The sequence below is a fragment of the Podarcis melisellensis genome (assembly GCF_964234715.1).
Source record: "Podarcis melisellensis genome assembly, chromosome: 14".
NCBI lineage: Eukaryota > Metazoa > Chordata > Lepidosauria > Squamata > Lacertidae > Podarcis > Podarcis melisellensis.
The window spans coordinates 174,176-190,801 of record NC_138546.1 but is presented as its reverse complement, the minus strand read 5'-3'; the positions used below and the strand labels follow the sequence as shown (position 1 = coordinate 190,801).

The 16,626-nt window shown below is 49.4% G+C and overlaps 1 protein-coding gene across 4 annotated transcripts in view; it reads right to left on the bottom strand.

The window, feature by feature from the left end:
- Positions 1-16,626, bottom strand: part of PDIA2 (protein disulfide isomerase family A member 2) — a 31,220-nt gene that overhangs the window by 3,881 nt on the left and 10,713 nt on the right. For 3 of the 4 annotated variants that reach the window (XM_081889211.1, XM_081889209.1, XM_081889210.1), the window contains exons 2-8: positions 8,145-8,340; positions 6,389-6,595; positions 5,307-5,440; positions 4,805-4,945; positions 3,948-4,064; positions 541-666; positions 155-358 (exon numbers count right to left, since the gene is read on the bottom strand). In XM_081889211.1, the coding sequence (XP_081745337.1) occupies positions 155-358; positions 541-666; positions 3,948-4,064; positions 4,805-4,945; positions 5,307-5,440; positions 6,389-6,595; positions 8,145-8,340 (1,125 nt within the window). Of the gene's footprint in view, positions 1-154; positions 359-540; positions 667-3,947; positions 4,065-4,804; positions 4,946-5,306; positions 5,441-6,388; positions 6,596-8,144; positions 8,341-8,607; positions 8,811-16,626 lie in introns of those variants that run through there. The other variant, XM_081889212.1, reaches the window with a different exon arrangement.

Sequence of the window (16,626 nt, the reverse complement as noted above, 5' to 3'; positions counted from 1 at the left end):
GTGGGAAGACAAAAAGAAACATATAATTGAATGATAAATTGTATGTGAAGTACATATTTTTTTAGAAAACCCTAATAAAAAGGAATATAAAAAAGAGTCCTCGTCCCTTTCTCCCCCCCACCCACCCAGCCTGACCATGCGGCTGGCTGCCCACCTGGACATGGCCCTCCATCACCTCCTGGCAGAAGGCATGGATGGCAGGAGCTGCGAGGGATCCGGATCCGTCTGTGACCAAGAGGTATTTCCTGTTGCTCTCGATGTTGATGAAGCGGATGGCGGGAGCCTCGTGGCTCTTGAGGCCAAAGAAGTGCAGGATCTGGGCTCCTTCCCCGTTGACATCGGCCAGCACGAAAAGCACCTGAATAGAGGGGCAGAGACGCGTCTAGTCCAACCCCCAGTGGGACAGGAATATGCTCCCTGGCACTCGCCTCCCAGAAGCAGAAAACACAGCACCCACACAAACCCCAAACCCCTCCCTGCATGGGACCCCCCCCCAAGCCCCAGGGCAAATGTGCCGGCTGGTCGGGGGGCGGGGCTCACCTGTCCCCGGAAAGCAGGGGCAGCATCTCGGAAGCTGCTGAGGAGCTCCAGCTGAGAGTCCTGCGTCTTGTTGATGAAGAGCAGCAGGTGGTTTGGGATCTTTGCCCCAAATATCCTGGAGGAGTTCTAAGGGAAAGACACAGGCGGGGGGGGGGGGAGTGATCAGGTGGGATTGCTAGGAGGAATTATACCAAATATGGAGCAAGCCATCTGTGTCAGCAATGAAAGCATTGCATTGACTGGGTTTAAGCCATTTTGATCTGATTTTTGATCAATCCACGCCTCTGCATCCCGGTCCTATTTCTCTTGCTTGACAAGTCATGTACACAGCCCAGTTGCCAGTTGCTTCGTCAGACCATGAAAGATAGTGGGCAGTTCTTTGATGTACCCTTCCTTGATTTTGTTCATCTTAGGGCCAGGAAATAGTTTTTCACATCAAGGTGATAAAGATCCCTATCGTCCTTGCCATCCTTCCTATCATGTTTATTGCTGTTTATGACCTCCAGGGTTGCCGAATGCATCCCTCCTTTTTAGTTCTGTTTTATTTACCCCAGAAGTATGCATGCTTAATTAGTTTTTGTAGTTTAACTTTGTCCCACGTGGGGTTTTTGAAATGCTCAGAGGAATCTGATTGGTTCTTACGTACACTGTGTAAAAAGTTCTTTTGTGAATAAAACGACCTGGGACGGAGGGTGGGCAGGCATTATTATTATACACACCCCTCCCAGAGTCTTGCTGGTCAAGCCTCTGTGTGTCTTCTATTAATCAGAGTCTAATCCTTCCTTTGCTTTGGGAATGCCAGAGCGGGGAGCCCCCAAGGGTGGAGGGGCGTAAGTGTTAGGCTTCTGTTTTGACACACTGCCCAGTGGTGTTCACAGAAAGGGGGAGGATGTTAGGTTTCTGTTTTGCCACTGTGCAGTGCTTAGAGTCACAAGACTCTGTTTACATTCCAGACATTCCAGATTGTTGGAAGTGTCACAAGAGACGGGAGACGGATGTTGATATTACTGGTTTCCTGTTCCTTTGTTCCAGTTGCCTCTCTGCTTTCACAGAGAGATGATGTATATTCTTTTCTGTCTGCATAGTTAGAAATAAAACTCTTAGCAATGTAGCTGTGATGGCCTGGGATTCCGATTCAGAGGATGAACCAGAGGAATCCCAGCCTGCACAGGAGTCCCCGCCTCCAGGGCCGGCTGAACTGGGGCAAGGCCTAGATGCTGAAGAGCCTGCACCTGTGGCAGAGCATCAGGAGCTGGCCCCAGGTGAAGCCCTTCTGGCCCCAGAGGGGCTTGACGACTCAGTGGCCACAGGTGAGCCTCCTCCAGGGCCCAGTAACCCTTCGGCCTCTCCTGATCTGCAGAGGCTTAGGGCAGAGAGGCGAAGGGAACTGGTTGCCCCCAGGAGGAGTGCTCGCCTTAAGGCCAGAGGAGGCGGGGCTCCTGGGGGCCGGGACCGCCCCCAGCCTTAGAAGAGGATAAAAGCCCAGTCAGCCCGGCCCCAGGTTGCGGGAGCAACGTCGTTGTTGGCTTCGTACCTTCCTGTGTTCCTGATCCCTGCTCGGCCTCCTGTTCCTGACCATCCGGTGCTCCTGTTCCCTGCTCGGCCTCCTGTTCCTGTTCATCCGGTGCTCCTGTTCCCTGCTCGGCCTCCTGTCCCAGCGTTCCTGTTCCCCGCCCGGCTCTCTGCCTCAGACCTCGCCCCTCTTCGTGTGGGCTCTGCTTACACCCACGGTACCTTACCCCCGGGACCAGCACAGTAGCTCATATTTCTCATCCTTCTGCTGCTTGGATACTCTGCGTAACAAGGGAACGTGCCTGGAGCCTCATCAAAGGCTCAGGTCGTGAAGCACCGCCGGAGGACTCGACCGGAGGAGTAGCTTGGCCAAATGCTAGTTCTGACAGTGAGGACAAGTGCCCCCAAATCCCAGAAGCAGAAGAGCAGCCCACTCTCCCCAGGGAGGAGGCCTGCATCTCTGCAGCAGAAATGGTGAGGGGGCTGCGCTGGGCTTTCAGGGTCCCCCTTCCCTGCCAGGCAGACCCAAAGGCCCAGAGCTGACCGTGACCCAACCAGGGTCCTTCCACTGAGCAGAGGGGTCCCACCCACAGCGTCAGGGACTGGACATCGGAGGAGGAATGATAGAGACAGCCCCCCTCTCCTGGACCTTCCCAAGAAGAGAAGGGCAGTATAGAATTACAACAGTGGCTTGCAGAAGCTCATGACTCTGAGACAGAAGAGGGGAAAAGCTGGGAGATAATGGTAAAGGAGGGGGAAGCAGCAGAGCCAGAGCAGCTGGCTGACACGTTATGATTCGAAAGCATTCCTGACCCCCCTTCTCCCAGGACCAGGCAAGCATTGAGAGTAGTAGAGCAGAAAGCTCAGAGGCAGAAAGCGCAGCTCAACTGGCGCAGGGATGACGTAGAATAGGAGAGACAGAGGGGGTAGGACTTTACTCAGAGCAATGCCATTATCTAGGAGAGATGGCATTTCTGTGGGATGTGATACATAAGTAGCAGTCAAGTACAACATTCCTTGTTTTCCTAGAGTGGACATGCAAGGGGATGTTTGGACTAGCCGGTCAAAAACTTCCTGTTTCCTCCTGACTGGGACATACTTCCTCTGGCATGTGACTAGAGGTGGGTGTGACCTTACCTGTGCAGGTAACAAAAGCACAAGGCATGCAGCCATCTCTCTCTCTTCCTGTCTTCGTTGGAGCAGCTTTTTAGCTAGAGATGCTCTGCTGGCCAACAGAGGACAAAGAGACTATCTCCATATGGGATAGACTCACATGTATATATCTGTAACTAAGTCTGCCTTCAGGGATCCATCTGTGAACTGATGCTGATGTGAGTAAACTACTTTTATATATCTTAAATAAGATTGTGGCGTATTTATTCTTTTAAGAGGGAAATAAGGGATCTTACCAGGAATCTATATCAAGAAGCTTAAACATGCTTGCAACCAGCTACCCACTGTGCGTTTAACGACAAATGTTAAAACTCTTCTAGGTTATAGAACTTGCTAGCGCAAGTTAGGAAGGATATTAATAAACAATATATCCTCTCCTGCCTCCCTGAACATTCCCACAATTTCTGTGTTCTCTCTTTGTAAATATTGAATAAAAGACTTGGTAAGAACTCTTCTTTTTCATCTGCTTCTTGGCTGCCACCGTGGGAGGGATCAGATTCCCTGGAGCCTGACACGCAGTGGCTCCTATCCCTCTGCTTGCCAGAAGGGGAGGTCACTAGTTGGAAGCCCCCCCCCAGGGGTCATCTGGGCCAACCCCCTGCAGTGCTGGAAAATCCCTCAAAGGGACAAGCAACCCTGGCAAGAAGGAGCCAGGAGGAGCTGGGCTCTGGCTGGCAGCCAGGAGGAAGAAGGGGCTGAGGAACTGCAGGGCCCCCTCTCACCTGGCTCGTATACTCCATCACCAGCTCCAGCCTCTGCGCCAGGATGAACTGTGCCAGTTCTGCCCCGTCCAGGCCGAGCTCTTCATCCACCAGGAAGTCTTCCCGGGACTCATCGTGCTGCAAGAGAATGAATGAATGGATTAATGAATGAATGAATCTTTCTTTGCACCAGCCACCAGCCACAACAATAAAGCAAAGAAAATTGTGGTATACAGAGGATAACGGTAAAAAGTCAATTATGTAAAAAACATTTTGGGGGTTTGGGTCAATGGTCAAATAAGGGATCTTATTCTAATTGCCCCGGCTAAAAACCTTGCAACCTTTGCTGTCACCTGTTCATCTTGATCTGCCAAGAGAAAGGACACTGTAACAGTGGTTGGGCGACCCAGAATGGACAATAATAGAAGGATGATAGCCCAGCTACTCACACTGGGTTTTAGAAAAGCGAACAACTTAATTAGGCAGCGCTTAAAATGATATCGAGCGACAGAACAATCTGGCCACAATAAGGAAATTTTGACAATTGTATGACTATTTTTCACCCAGTCATCTTGACTCTCTGGCACCCTGTTTGCATAATTTAATAATTCCAAAATATAGATGCGCTTTTACTCTCACAAGATTGAATATACTGCCATCAGCTGTACTTGAGGGGTGTCTCCAAAAAAATCTACTCGAAAAATGGTGACAAGAGGTGACAGAGTCTGTCTGGGCAGATCCAGGGAGCACCATCTATAAATCTCAGCAGCTGCACCAGCCACAGAAAGAAACGCCTCCCCTCTAAATGCTCCCCCCCCCCCGGTCTTTTAACCAACCCTGCAAAGCTCCTGGAAGTGCCCGCCTGGCCCAGCTCTCACCTTCCGGAAGAGAGACACGGTGCCAGGGTGGGTCACGTTGAACTTCTCAAAGAGCTCCGAGCGGTTGGTGAGTGCGAAGGCAACGTCCGGAGCATCGCTGGCCACATCGTAGAAGAGGCGCACGTCTTCACCCTGCAGGTCCTGCAAGGAATGCGCGGCGGCTGAGCCGGGCACAGGATGCCAGGAGCAGCACGCAAAGGATATCCCAGGCCTGCGCTCCGTTTGTGGAGAGGAAAGAGAGTCTCGTTCTTGGAGACCTGCTTCCCCCGGCAGGGCCTTGGGTGCGGGGAAGGTGCCTCAAGACAGCAACTCCCTGGGGGCTCCCCAGCCTGCCAGTTGGGGCCCAAATGTCCCCTGGAATGTGCCAGAGGCTGACCCTCCCATTTCCTCCCTTTCCCAGCTGCGGGGAACGGGCAGCAGGCTGCACCACCAGGAAGCAGCAGCTCAGGAGTAGCAGCCTGGCTTGGCTGCAGGAGTGCAGAGACACAAGCGGGGCACTCACTGGGAAGAATCCGACCACCGCCACCACGTTGGCATCCAGGAAAGCAGCCGCCTGGCTGGCATTCTCCAGCAGCACCGCACTGGGCCCAGCTTTCCGTTTCAGCCACTTCACGATTCCCTCTGCGTCTCGCTGGCCTGGCAAACGGGCAACAAAAGTGTGAGTTGTGGGGCTGCGCCATTTGCTTGACCAGGCGCTGCGTTAAGAAGGGAGAGTGGCGAATGGCACCACTCCTCTCACAGGGGCTCATGGCGGCTGAGGTTCCGATGAGAATAAGCCCCTGAGGTGATGCCACTGCAAAGAGGGCGAATGCAATCCCGGGAAATCTAGGTGAGGAGCTGCAAGTGAAGAGCTCTTGTTGCTCCCTCTGAGGTGAAGCCCTCATGTCAGGGAATGGTCTGGATCTGAAGATTGGGGAATGCAGTCGTAGACAGATAAGCCCCTCTCGGAAGTGTAGGGGGAATATTTCCCCCCACACACACCTCCAGCATTTCCAGAAGCAGAGAGCGAAGCAGAAACAAACATAGAAGCTGAACAGATTAGGGAGGAGTTACCCAGCTACGAGATAATGGCAAGAGATCCGGAAGGGAGGGGGCAACTGGAAGATACATCAATTGAAAGTGGGGGACCCCCCCTTCCCTCGGACTCAGAGGTCTGAACGTATCGGAGAACAAAGGAGACTGAGAGGGGGAGGAACTTCCCATTGGCACAGTCCTTGCTGCGGAAGTCGGAAGTCGGATTCAGAATAGGCAACTGATCTCCTTGCAGAGGGTTGTCTGTGTGTGCAACACAGTGCTGTAATAAAGGACTATAAATCTATCAGCTGCTCGTTAATTCTATACTGTGAGGAAGAGGAGGAAGACACCTCATGCCCAAAGACCCCCAGGATAAGAACCAAGGGAGACCCCGGCTGCTGCTGGATCCGGCCCATCTAGTCCAGCATCTTGTTCTCAAAGGGGCCCCCAGCCGGATGCCCCCAAAGGGACCCAAAGGCCGCACCAATGGGTATTCAGAGCCACCCTGCCTCCGACAGGGGAGGTCCAGGGTGGCTGAGAACGCCCCGCAAAACCACGGCCTCTTCTGACCTGTGAAGTCCGCCGGGTGAGTGCGGTTGCCGTCTCTGAACAGCTTGAGGACGGGGAAGCCGCTGACTCCGAACTCTGCGCTCAGCTCCTTCTCCTGCTCCCCGTCCACCTTGGCCAGGCGCAGCGCAGAGCCCTCCTCCTTCAGCAGGGCGGCGGCCTTGGCGTACTCCGGGGCCAGGGCCTGGCAGTGACTGCTCCAGGGGGCATCTGGGAGGGAAAAGGAGGAGGGGTGAAGCGTCAACCCCACAGGCAACAAATGGCAGTGCGGAGGGGTGTAAGCACATCCGAGGAGCCTGCTGTTCTCACTGTGGCCAGCCAGAAGCCCCACAGGGAAGCCCACAAGCAAGACCTGGGTGCGAGAACTACTCTTCCCTCCTGCGGTTTCCAGCAACTGGCCGTGGGAAGCATTTGCTGTCTCTGAGTGTGGGGCCAGAGCAACCCCATTGTGGTGGTGATGGGGGGTTGAGGAATGGCTAAGGGAGCTGGGCATGTTTAGCCTGGAGAAGAGGAGGTTAAGGGGTGATATGATAGCCATGTTCAAATATATAAAAGGATGTCACCCAGAGGAGGGAGAAAGGTTGTTTTCTGCTGCTTCAGAGAAGCGGACACGGAGCAATGGATCCAAACTACAAGAAAGAAGATTCCACCTAAACATTAGGAAGAACTTCCTGACAGTAAGAGCTGTTCGACAGTGGAATTTGCTGCCAAGGAGTGTGGTGGAGTCTCCTTCTTTGGAGGTCTTTAAGCAGAGGCTTGACAACCATATGTCAGGAGTGCTCTGATGGTGTTTCCTGCTTGGAAGGGGGTTGGACTCGATGGCCCTTGGGGTCTCTTCCAACTCTATGATTCTGTGATTCTATGCACACCAGTGGGTCTCAGGAGCCACAGGCACAGCAGGAGGGTGTGGGTCTGTAGGCTGCCCTCCCTCCTGTCCCCTGGGCCAGGCTCTGTGGGCCTGGCAGGCCATGTTTGCTCTCCCCAGAGGCTGCTGAGAGCCGCTTTTGCTTAATCTCATCTCCTCTCGCCTTCCAGAGCATAGAGCAGGTTTGCTCCAACAAAGGCAGCTCTGTGGTGCCACAAGAGGACACAGCTGGGGTGGGGGGCTGGAAGGTGAGGCGGGAGCTACAAGAAAGGTAATAATATTAATATAATAATAAATTTGTATTTATACCCTGCCCTCCCCAGCCAGGGCCAGGCTCAGGACAGCTAACACCAAATATAAATTACAACAAAACATAATGGGGGGGGGGGAAGTTCATTAAAATACTGCTTAAAATACAGCTTAAAATGCAGCCTCATCTTAGTAGTAGCCCATAAATGAAGACCATGAAGGGAGGGAACATCAGATATTCACCCATGCTGGTCCTACATGGGCCAGCAAAAAAGCCAAGGGAAATTTTATATACCAAATTCCATATAAGGGGTCAGGCGGAACAGCTCCGTCTTGCAGGCCCTGCGGAAAGATGTCAAATCCCGCAGGGCCCTGGTCTCTTGGGACAGAGTGTTCCATCAAGTCGGGGCCAGAGCTGAAAAGGCCCTGGCCCTAGCTGAGAGGGTACCCTTACCGGAGGGGATGTCTCTCAACATGGTCCGCTGTGCCCCCTCCCCTAAGCAACCAAGCAGCCTGAAGGGGGCGCTCCGGTTTGCGCCACCTGCCCCCTCCCAGCGCCTGCTGCCTTTTGCCAGGGGGTGCAGGCCAGGGGAGTCCCTGGTGGTGCCCCGTTCAAGCTCTCCCCCTGCAGCAGCTGCTACTCACAGAACTCCACCAGGAGCAGCTTGTGCTTCTGCAGGGCTTGGGCAAAGTTGCTCTGGCTGAGCACCAAGACCCCCTGGTCCTCCTCTTCCTCCTCTTCCTCTGCCTGGTTCCTGCTCTCCTGGGCCCCCAAACGCTGCACTAAGGCCACTGCCAGCCCCAGTGCCAGCAGGAGTCTCGGGAGGCAGCCCATCGCGGCCTGGAGGAGAGAGAGAGGCAGAGTGCCGGAGCCAGGAGATGCCAGGCAGGGAAGGGGCAGATAAAGCTCCCGGGGCAAGCCTTTCCGTGACGTGGAGCCAGAGTTTGCCCCACGTGGCCCTTCCCCACTGGCTGCCCGATAAGAGCTGCTGGGGAGGGGGTGCTGAACCCAAGGCAAACGGCTCGGCTCGGGAAGCTCTGCAAACACCCTCTTGGAAATCAAGATAACCCCACAATTAATAGTAGCAATGAGCGCATTTATACTCACTTGCTTTGATGTGAGCTAATTGGCCGACTTTGACGGCATCAGTGTTTTTTTCTGGGGGCATTCAAGGGGACACAGCACTGGTAGAAAAGCACCGCTTGCCTGCCACCCGATCCCCAAGCAGGGCGAGATTGCAGGGGTTCCAGGACTGGGTTCCCTTGGAATGAGGGACAGCAGAGACTGTGGTGTTTTCAGGATCTATGGTTTTGTTAGGGGAAAATCTAGGTGCAGCCTGAGCCAAAGATGGAGGATCTCGCAGCATCGACACCCCAAAACGCCTTTCTTCTCTCACTGTGACAGCCTTGGAATCGCCCATCCATCAAGCATGGCGCTGACTCTCTGGCTTCTCAGCCGCCACTCAGCTCAGCTCTCCCCAGCCAGGCTGGCCATCACCCTTCCACATCCCAGCCAGGCCAGGCCCCCGCACTTAGTCACTGCCCTGGCAATCCAGCTCCTTCATTTCAGACGCTGATGGTCCTGGGTGCAAATTTCCCAGACATATCCAGAATACTGCAGTGGGAAGCAGCATTCAGCAAAATGTCCAGGAAAATCCAGGCGTCTGGCAAGCCATGATTTTGCCCAAAAAGAAAAGAAAAGCTGAACAACTTTTGTTTCAGGATTTTCGTCTTTTGAAATCTGGCAGCCCTAGTCCCTCGGCCAAAACCTATTTAGTTGGTCTCTAAGGTGCTACTGGACAATTTTTATTTATATATTTTGGCCCATTGGCTGGGCAAAGAGATGCTGATGGAGATGCTTAAATGGCAGGCCATTCACTTGCAACTACCCAGGTAGCAATGGCTTCTCCCATCAGCTATTAACCCTTCCTGGGCTCAGGACTCCAAGTGTCAGAAGGGGTTGCAGACACGCTGCAGACAGACCCAAATCACAACACTATTCTTGATGTTTTTTAATTGCTGTATTCCCCATGTTACCGGACAAATCCGAGGGCTCCCTTGGACAAACAGAGACACCAACCAGAGCAAGTCAGAGCAAAACAGCAGCCAGTAGGCTTGGTCTTTATTAGAAGAAAGACTGTCGCGACAGGGCTCCCACCGCCCACGAGGTGAAGCAAAATGGAAGCCCCAAACAAAAGAAGACCCTAACTTTTATTAGTTACTAATCCCCAAACTACACCCCCAGAATTACATCACATCTACATCATGATTACATTAAAATTAGGAGGAGTCGAGGAGGGGCTACACAGGTAATCCGAGTGTCCTGACACCTGGCCGGAGCCTCCTGCCTCCTCCCCACATGAGTCAATTTCAAGAACAAAAGGAGAAGGGTGAAGTTTCCTGCCCCCTGAGGGGAATCCGGTCAGTGTCCTTTGTACAAGTCTGGGTGGAATACACTAAAAGGTGCAGCTTGATTGTGTTCTTGATAGTCTCCTGTCTGGACTCATCACGATGGCTATCAAGGTAATCAGGCCAGCCGGGGGGGGGGGGGAATCGCTGTGTACGTGACTGCTCGGTCAGGAGATTATGGTTACCCAGCGTCATGTCACCCCCCTTTGGTAGTCCTTTGGATATGTAGTAAAATAAAAGTGGTCCGATAAAAATCCGTCGTACGGTTGATTTTTAACGAATATAAAACGGCGAATACTTTGAAGTTCAAACCAACCCCAAGTTCAGGAAACAATGTAGCAAGCTCTTGATTGGATTAGTCACGGTTGAGTGAATTCGGAAACGTTGTATCAGTGAGCTGTCAAACAGGGACACACCGAATGGCGGCTGCAGTACCAGCGCAGTCGCCACCAGGGGCGCTGTTTGCTAATGCTCATTGGTTGAAGCGGCTGTCGAGTGATCCAGAGTTCAGTTGCCAGGTCTACCCACGTTAAGAATAGGACGATGCGGAGCGCTAGAGTGGAAAGCCGTCAGGCTAGCGCTTCCTTATTTACGGAAGGCTTTTGGGAAGGTGACCCTCTAAAGGGACATCTCCAGGGCTGGGGGGGAGATGCGTGTACGTGTGAGTGTGGTGCTTGTGTAATACACGTGACAAATGTGGGGGGGGTGATTTCCGGTGACAGTTCCCCCCTTCGGAGATAAGATTGCGAAGGTAGGTAAACCGCGCAATCCTTCTCTCCGCACAATCAATAAAAGTCTGATATGTCATACCTAGGGTCTGGGCTGCGGAAGTCCTTCAGGGGTCCCATTTCGGTGAGGTTCGACCGGGTTCCGGGTGCTGATGGTCCATAGGTGGTTGCTAGTCGCGGGCGATGGGTTGGAAGGCAAGAGCCGCAGGTTTGACGGCACACCGGGAAACAGTGGATAGTGCAGCAGAAGACAGCAACGCAAATGGTTACAGTAATGAGGATGAGGAGTCCGTTCCCTAGAAGTTGTTTTATCCAGCCTGTGCCAGGCAGCCAGCTCCACAACTGGGTGTCTGACAGCCCTTCGTGTTGGATGTCTTTAAGCTCGTCTGTTAATCTATGAATGTTGTTGAGGTGTCCGGTAATATTAAGGGTTTGGTCGGACACGTGGGTGCAGCACTCGGTTCCGACAAGGGCACAAACGCCTCCTGTCGAGGCAAGAACGTAGTCCAAAGCAAGGCGGTTCTGTATCGCGGTCTGCCTGACTTCCGTTAATTCCGTCAGGATAGACTGAGTGGCCGCATTGGATTCTTCCATGAAATTTAGTAAGATGTCCGTTAATTTAAGGATATCAACGTGGTTGGAGCCGGCTCCGTACGCAGGGAAAAGAGCCCGGCCATAAGTCTCGCTGTTGGGACTTCCGGAGGCGGCGCGAACGGCAATGGCTGCCAGCTCCTGAACGGGAGAGGGTAGCTCCGTTGAAACGGGTCGCCCGCTACGGCGAAGCGGGGACCCATCCAGAAAAACCACAGGCAGCAGAAGCCTGTGGTCCTGAGACCCGGCGGGCGCCAAAAGCAGCCCCTAAAACGACGAAGGGACCCCGTAAGGGGCTCCGGACCGCGGAGGGGGTAGCGGCGCTGTGGGTCGTTGCGCGATCAACGGAGCGAAGCCGCGTCGCTGTTGCCGGTGAGCGCTGACCTTTCTTCTTGAATCTGCTAACTTTGGAAAGCAACAACCCGTGAGTAATTTGGACACTATACTTCTAAAGCCTCTAAAAATTGTGAATTTGGCTGAAAGCGGAGTGACGAAAAACAGGAAGTCCGTCTTCCGCTGACACTGAACTTGAAAGTAAAGAGCAGGAGGAGTGGAGACAAAGAGTAATTTTTTGCATTGACTGATCTGGCATCTATTTAAACTGTTGTTTCTGGCTGATTTAAAGACTTTAAGTGGCTGTTTTTTGGACCTTCATTGAGACAAGGGTACCTGTCTTCTGTTGATCTATTGGATTACAAATAAGAGTAAGAAACCCAGGTACTGGAGCTGCCTGAGTAACTGAGCAGTCAGCCTGCAAGCTTTGGATACTTTGAATCTGAACTTTGGAACATACTGAGTTTGAATTTGTTACTTTGAAACACTTGTGGTCTAAGCACTTTTGGAAACAATGTTTGGCTTTAAGTTTTAACTCTGCTAAAACTTATCTTTGTGAAGATCTTTGGAGATCAATTCAGACTTACTAACTTCAATTGGATTGGACTTCCTCCCCAAAGACATTCTAAGCTCCACCTAGAGGATTTTTTGGATTTACAGCAGTGACTTTGTTTTACTTTCTCTTTCCCGGCCTCCTGTTTGAGTGTTACCATCTGGGCTCTTACTTTCTCATGGGAACAATTCAGTTTGACCTTGGCTTTTAGATAACTTTGGAATGAGTGGAACAAGAAAAAGGGGAAGAACCAGACAAACAACGTTAACTTTACCGACAGTCTCACAGCGTAGATCATCTGTGCCTGCCTTGCCTACTACTTTGCCTCCTGAGGCAGAAGCGGCCTCCCTGCTACAATCAGGGGAGGGAGAAACTGAGGAATTACAACTGGAAGATATGGCCTCAGGAGCAAGTGGCACTATTTTGGAGAAAATTTTTGAAAAATTGGAGGCTCTGGACAGAAAGGCTGACCAGCAATCAGCTAAAATTGACTTAAACACAGAAAGTTTAAATAGACTAACTGGACAAGTTGCACAGAATGTTCAATCTATTGGAGAATTGAAGGAGGCTGTAGGTGAAAATCGGAAACTGGCGGAAGACACTAGCCAAAGATTGGGACAGCTTGAAAAAGAAGTAAGAACACTCAGCAAACAAGTAGGAAAACACCAGATCTATTTTTCCATGACAGAACTTCGGAACAGGGAGGCCAATTTAAGGATACGCTCAATTCCAGAAGTGGAAGAAGGTAACTTAACTGAGTTCCTTACCAAGGAATTTTCCAAGTTTTGGAACTTAGAAGAAAAAGACTTTAAAATACTATCTGCTTTTAGGCTTGGAAGACTTATAAAGAAGGAGAAGCCCAGAGACTGTTTGATAATATTGAGATCAAAGGAGGAAAGGGACAAGATTCTAGGCCTGCACTACGGAAAGTCACTGGATATTTTGGACAAAAGAATTGAAATTTATAAGGATATTCCTAAACAGCTGTTGGATCTTCGAGCAGACTACTCGGAATTAGTAAAACTGCTAAGGAGCAACTCAATCATCTTCAGGTGGGAGTTTCCCCAAGGGTTGTCGTTTACTTTCAGAGGGAGGAAGATTAAAATTAGAACGCCGGAGGATAGAGACAAGTTTTTGGTGGCACACGGAGAAGATCTTCATAAGGGACTTGGATTACCCCCAGGGCCTGAACCTCCGGGGGTTCCTGCACCCTCGGACCCCCAAAAATCTGACAATAAGGTACCCCCACAGCAAGAATAACCAGATATATTCAGGATGTCTCTGCAACTTTTGAGCTGGAACATAAATGGCTGTAACATTCCAGGAAAAAGGAGAAAAATCTTTCACATTTTAAAAAAGGAACATTTGGACATTATTTGCTTACAGGAAACACATGTGACCAGGCTCCACAGAAAAGTGTTAATAAATAAAAGACTTGGTCAGGAATTTATATCTTCGGATACAGTTAAAAAGAGAGGTGTGGTAATTTATGCAAAAGAGAGCCTTTCACCTAAATTTCTGTTTAAAGATGAGCATGGAAGAATTTTGGCGATAGAAATACAACATCAAGGGGAAAAAATACTGATATTAGGAATTTATGCTCCAAATGAAGGAAAATCGGAATTCTATAAGAAGTTGCATGAGACCATGCTGGACTATCTGGACTACAACAACATCATTATGATGGGAGATATGAATGGAGTTGTATCAACCAATATGGATAAGTCACAGAGCCAAAAAATTTCTAAAGATGGGAGACTACCAAAGACCTTCTTTGAAATGACAGACAATATGGACTGGATTGACATTTGGAGAGTGAGAAACCCCTTGGGAAGGGAAGGAACATTTTTCTCTGAAGCCCAACTGACTTGGACAAGAATCGACCAGATATGGATAACTAGAGGTCTGGCACCTAAGATCAGAAAGGTGGAAATCTGCCCAAAGACATGCTCCGACCATAACGCACTGAGAATGGACATGACATTGATTCCAACCGGTTCCTTCAGATGGAAGATGAATGATGGCCTGTTTAGAGATCAGGAGATCACTAAGAAGGCCCAAAAAGCCCTAAAGGATTATTTTGAGATCAATATGAACACCACAGTGGAAAAAAGAACTATCTGGGACGCAAGTAAGGCCGTGATGAGGGGGTTCCTGATACAACAGAACACAGTAAAGAAAAGGAAACAAAACGAAAGGAAAGATAAAATTTTGGAAAAAATCAAGGAGTTGGAGAAGAAGTTAAGACTTAATCCGAAGTCCCAGCCGATTCTGAGAGAAATCAAACTTTACCAAGCACAGTATTGTAAACTGATAAATCAGGAAATAGAATGGAAAATCAAACTAATGAAACAAAAAACTTTTGAGTCGGCTAATAAATGTGGAAAACTGCTAGCTTGGCAGTTGAAGAGGAGACAAAAGTTAAACACAGTGACAAACTTAGAGATTGAAGGAAGATGTATCCAGAACCCCGGAGAGATTAGAAAGTGTTTCCAGAGATATTTCAAAAAATTATACACTCAAGGGCCACAAGATGAAGCAGCGATTAAACAATTTCTAAAGACAAATGGACTGGCAAAGTTGTCAGAAGAAAATAGATCAATTCTGAATGGCAAAATAACACGACAAGAGATTGAGCAGGCCATCCAAAATATGAAACAGGGCAAATCACCAGGACCAGATGGGCTGACCTCCAAGTATTATAAGACATTGAAAGACTATTTGATACAACCACTGATGGAGGTCAGCAATGAAATTTTAGAGGGGAAGAAGGCGCCAGAATCGTGGAAAGAAGCTTTCATCACATTGATACCAAAATCGGAAACTGAAAAGACACAGCTTAAGAACTACCGTCCCATCTCCCTTTTAAATGTGGATTACAAAATATTCGCAGACGTTTTGGCAAGTAGATTCAAGAGGGTTTTAAACAAAGTAATCCATAAAGACCAGGCAGGCTTTCTCCCAGGTAGACACATGTCTGCCAATACAAGGAACATTATAGATATATTGGAGCTTTTACAAACAGACATAAATACTAAAGCTGTTTTAATTTTTATAGACGCGGAGAAGGCCTTTGATAACATATCCTGGAAGTTTATGAAAGGGAATCTAAAAGAAATGGGAGTGGGCCGGGGGTTTGAGAATGGGATTGATGCAATATATTCAGAACAAAAGGCTAAACTGATAGTCAACAATGTGGTTACAGAAGAGTTTAAAATTGAAAAAGGAACACGACAAGGCTGTCCGATTTCCCCGTTACTATTTATCTCGGTCCTGGAGGTGCTCTTGAACACGATTAGAGGGGACAGGTTGGTGGAAGGGATACAGGTCGGAGCGAAACAATACAAACTTAAAGCGTTTGCAGATGACTTAGTTCTGACATTACAGGAGCCAGAATCTAGTACGAAAAGAGTACTACAACTAATCCAGGATTTTGGTCGGGTGGCGGGATTTAAACTAAATAAGCAAAAAACCAAGGTGTTGGGAAAAAACTTGACAGATATTGAGTCGGAACGGTTTCAGAGAGAGACAGAGTTAACTGTGGTTAAGAAAGTTAAATACCTAGGGGTAAACATAACAGCAAAGAATTTGAGTCTGTTTAAAGATAATTATGAAAAATGTTGGTCTGAAATTAAGAGAGACTTGGATAGCTGGTCAAAACTGAAACTTTCATTGTTAGGTCGAATAGCTGCTATTAAGATGAATGTATTGCCAAAAATGTTATTTTTGTTTCAGACATTGCAGATTGTAGATAAAACGGAGTGCTTCCGGAAGTGGCAGAAAGATATCTCCAAATTTGTCTGGCAGGGCAAAAAGCCCAGAATTAAGTTTAAGATATTAACGGACGCAAAAGAAAGAGGGGGCTTTGCCCTGCCAGACTTAAAGTTGTACTATGAAGCCGCAGCTTTCTGCTGGCTAAAAGACTGGCTACTTCTGGAGGACACGGATGTGCTGGATTTGGAAGGTTTTAACAATGCATTTGGATGGCATGCATATTTATGGTATGACAAGGTTAAGATCAACAAGGTCTTTAAGAACCATATTGTCAGAAAAGCAATATTTAATGTCTGGACAAGATACAAAGACTTATTAGAAAACAAAACACCGAGGTGGCTGTCACCTTTGGAGGCCAAGGCCCGAAAAAGACCCAATATGGAGGCCAATTGGCCAAAATATTGGGAAATACTAGAAAGGGATGGAGACAATTGGAAACTGCAGAGTTTAGAGAAAATGAAAGATAAAGTGCGAGACTGGTTACACTATGCTCAGATTAAGGAAGTGTTTAAGATTGATAAAAAGTTAGGATTCCAGGTGGAGAAATCGAAACTGGAGACAGAACTGCTAGAACCTAAGACCAAGGTACTTTCAAAAATGTATAACTTGCTGCTGAAATGGAACACACAAGACGAATTGGTTAAATCGGCTATGATAAAGTGGGCCCAGGATATTGGGCACAACATTATGTTTGAGGACTGGGAAAGGTTATGGACTACCGGGCTGAACTTCACAGCAT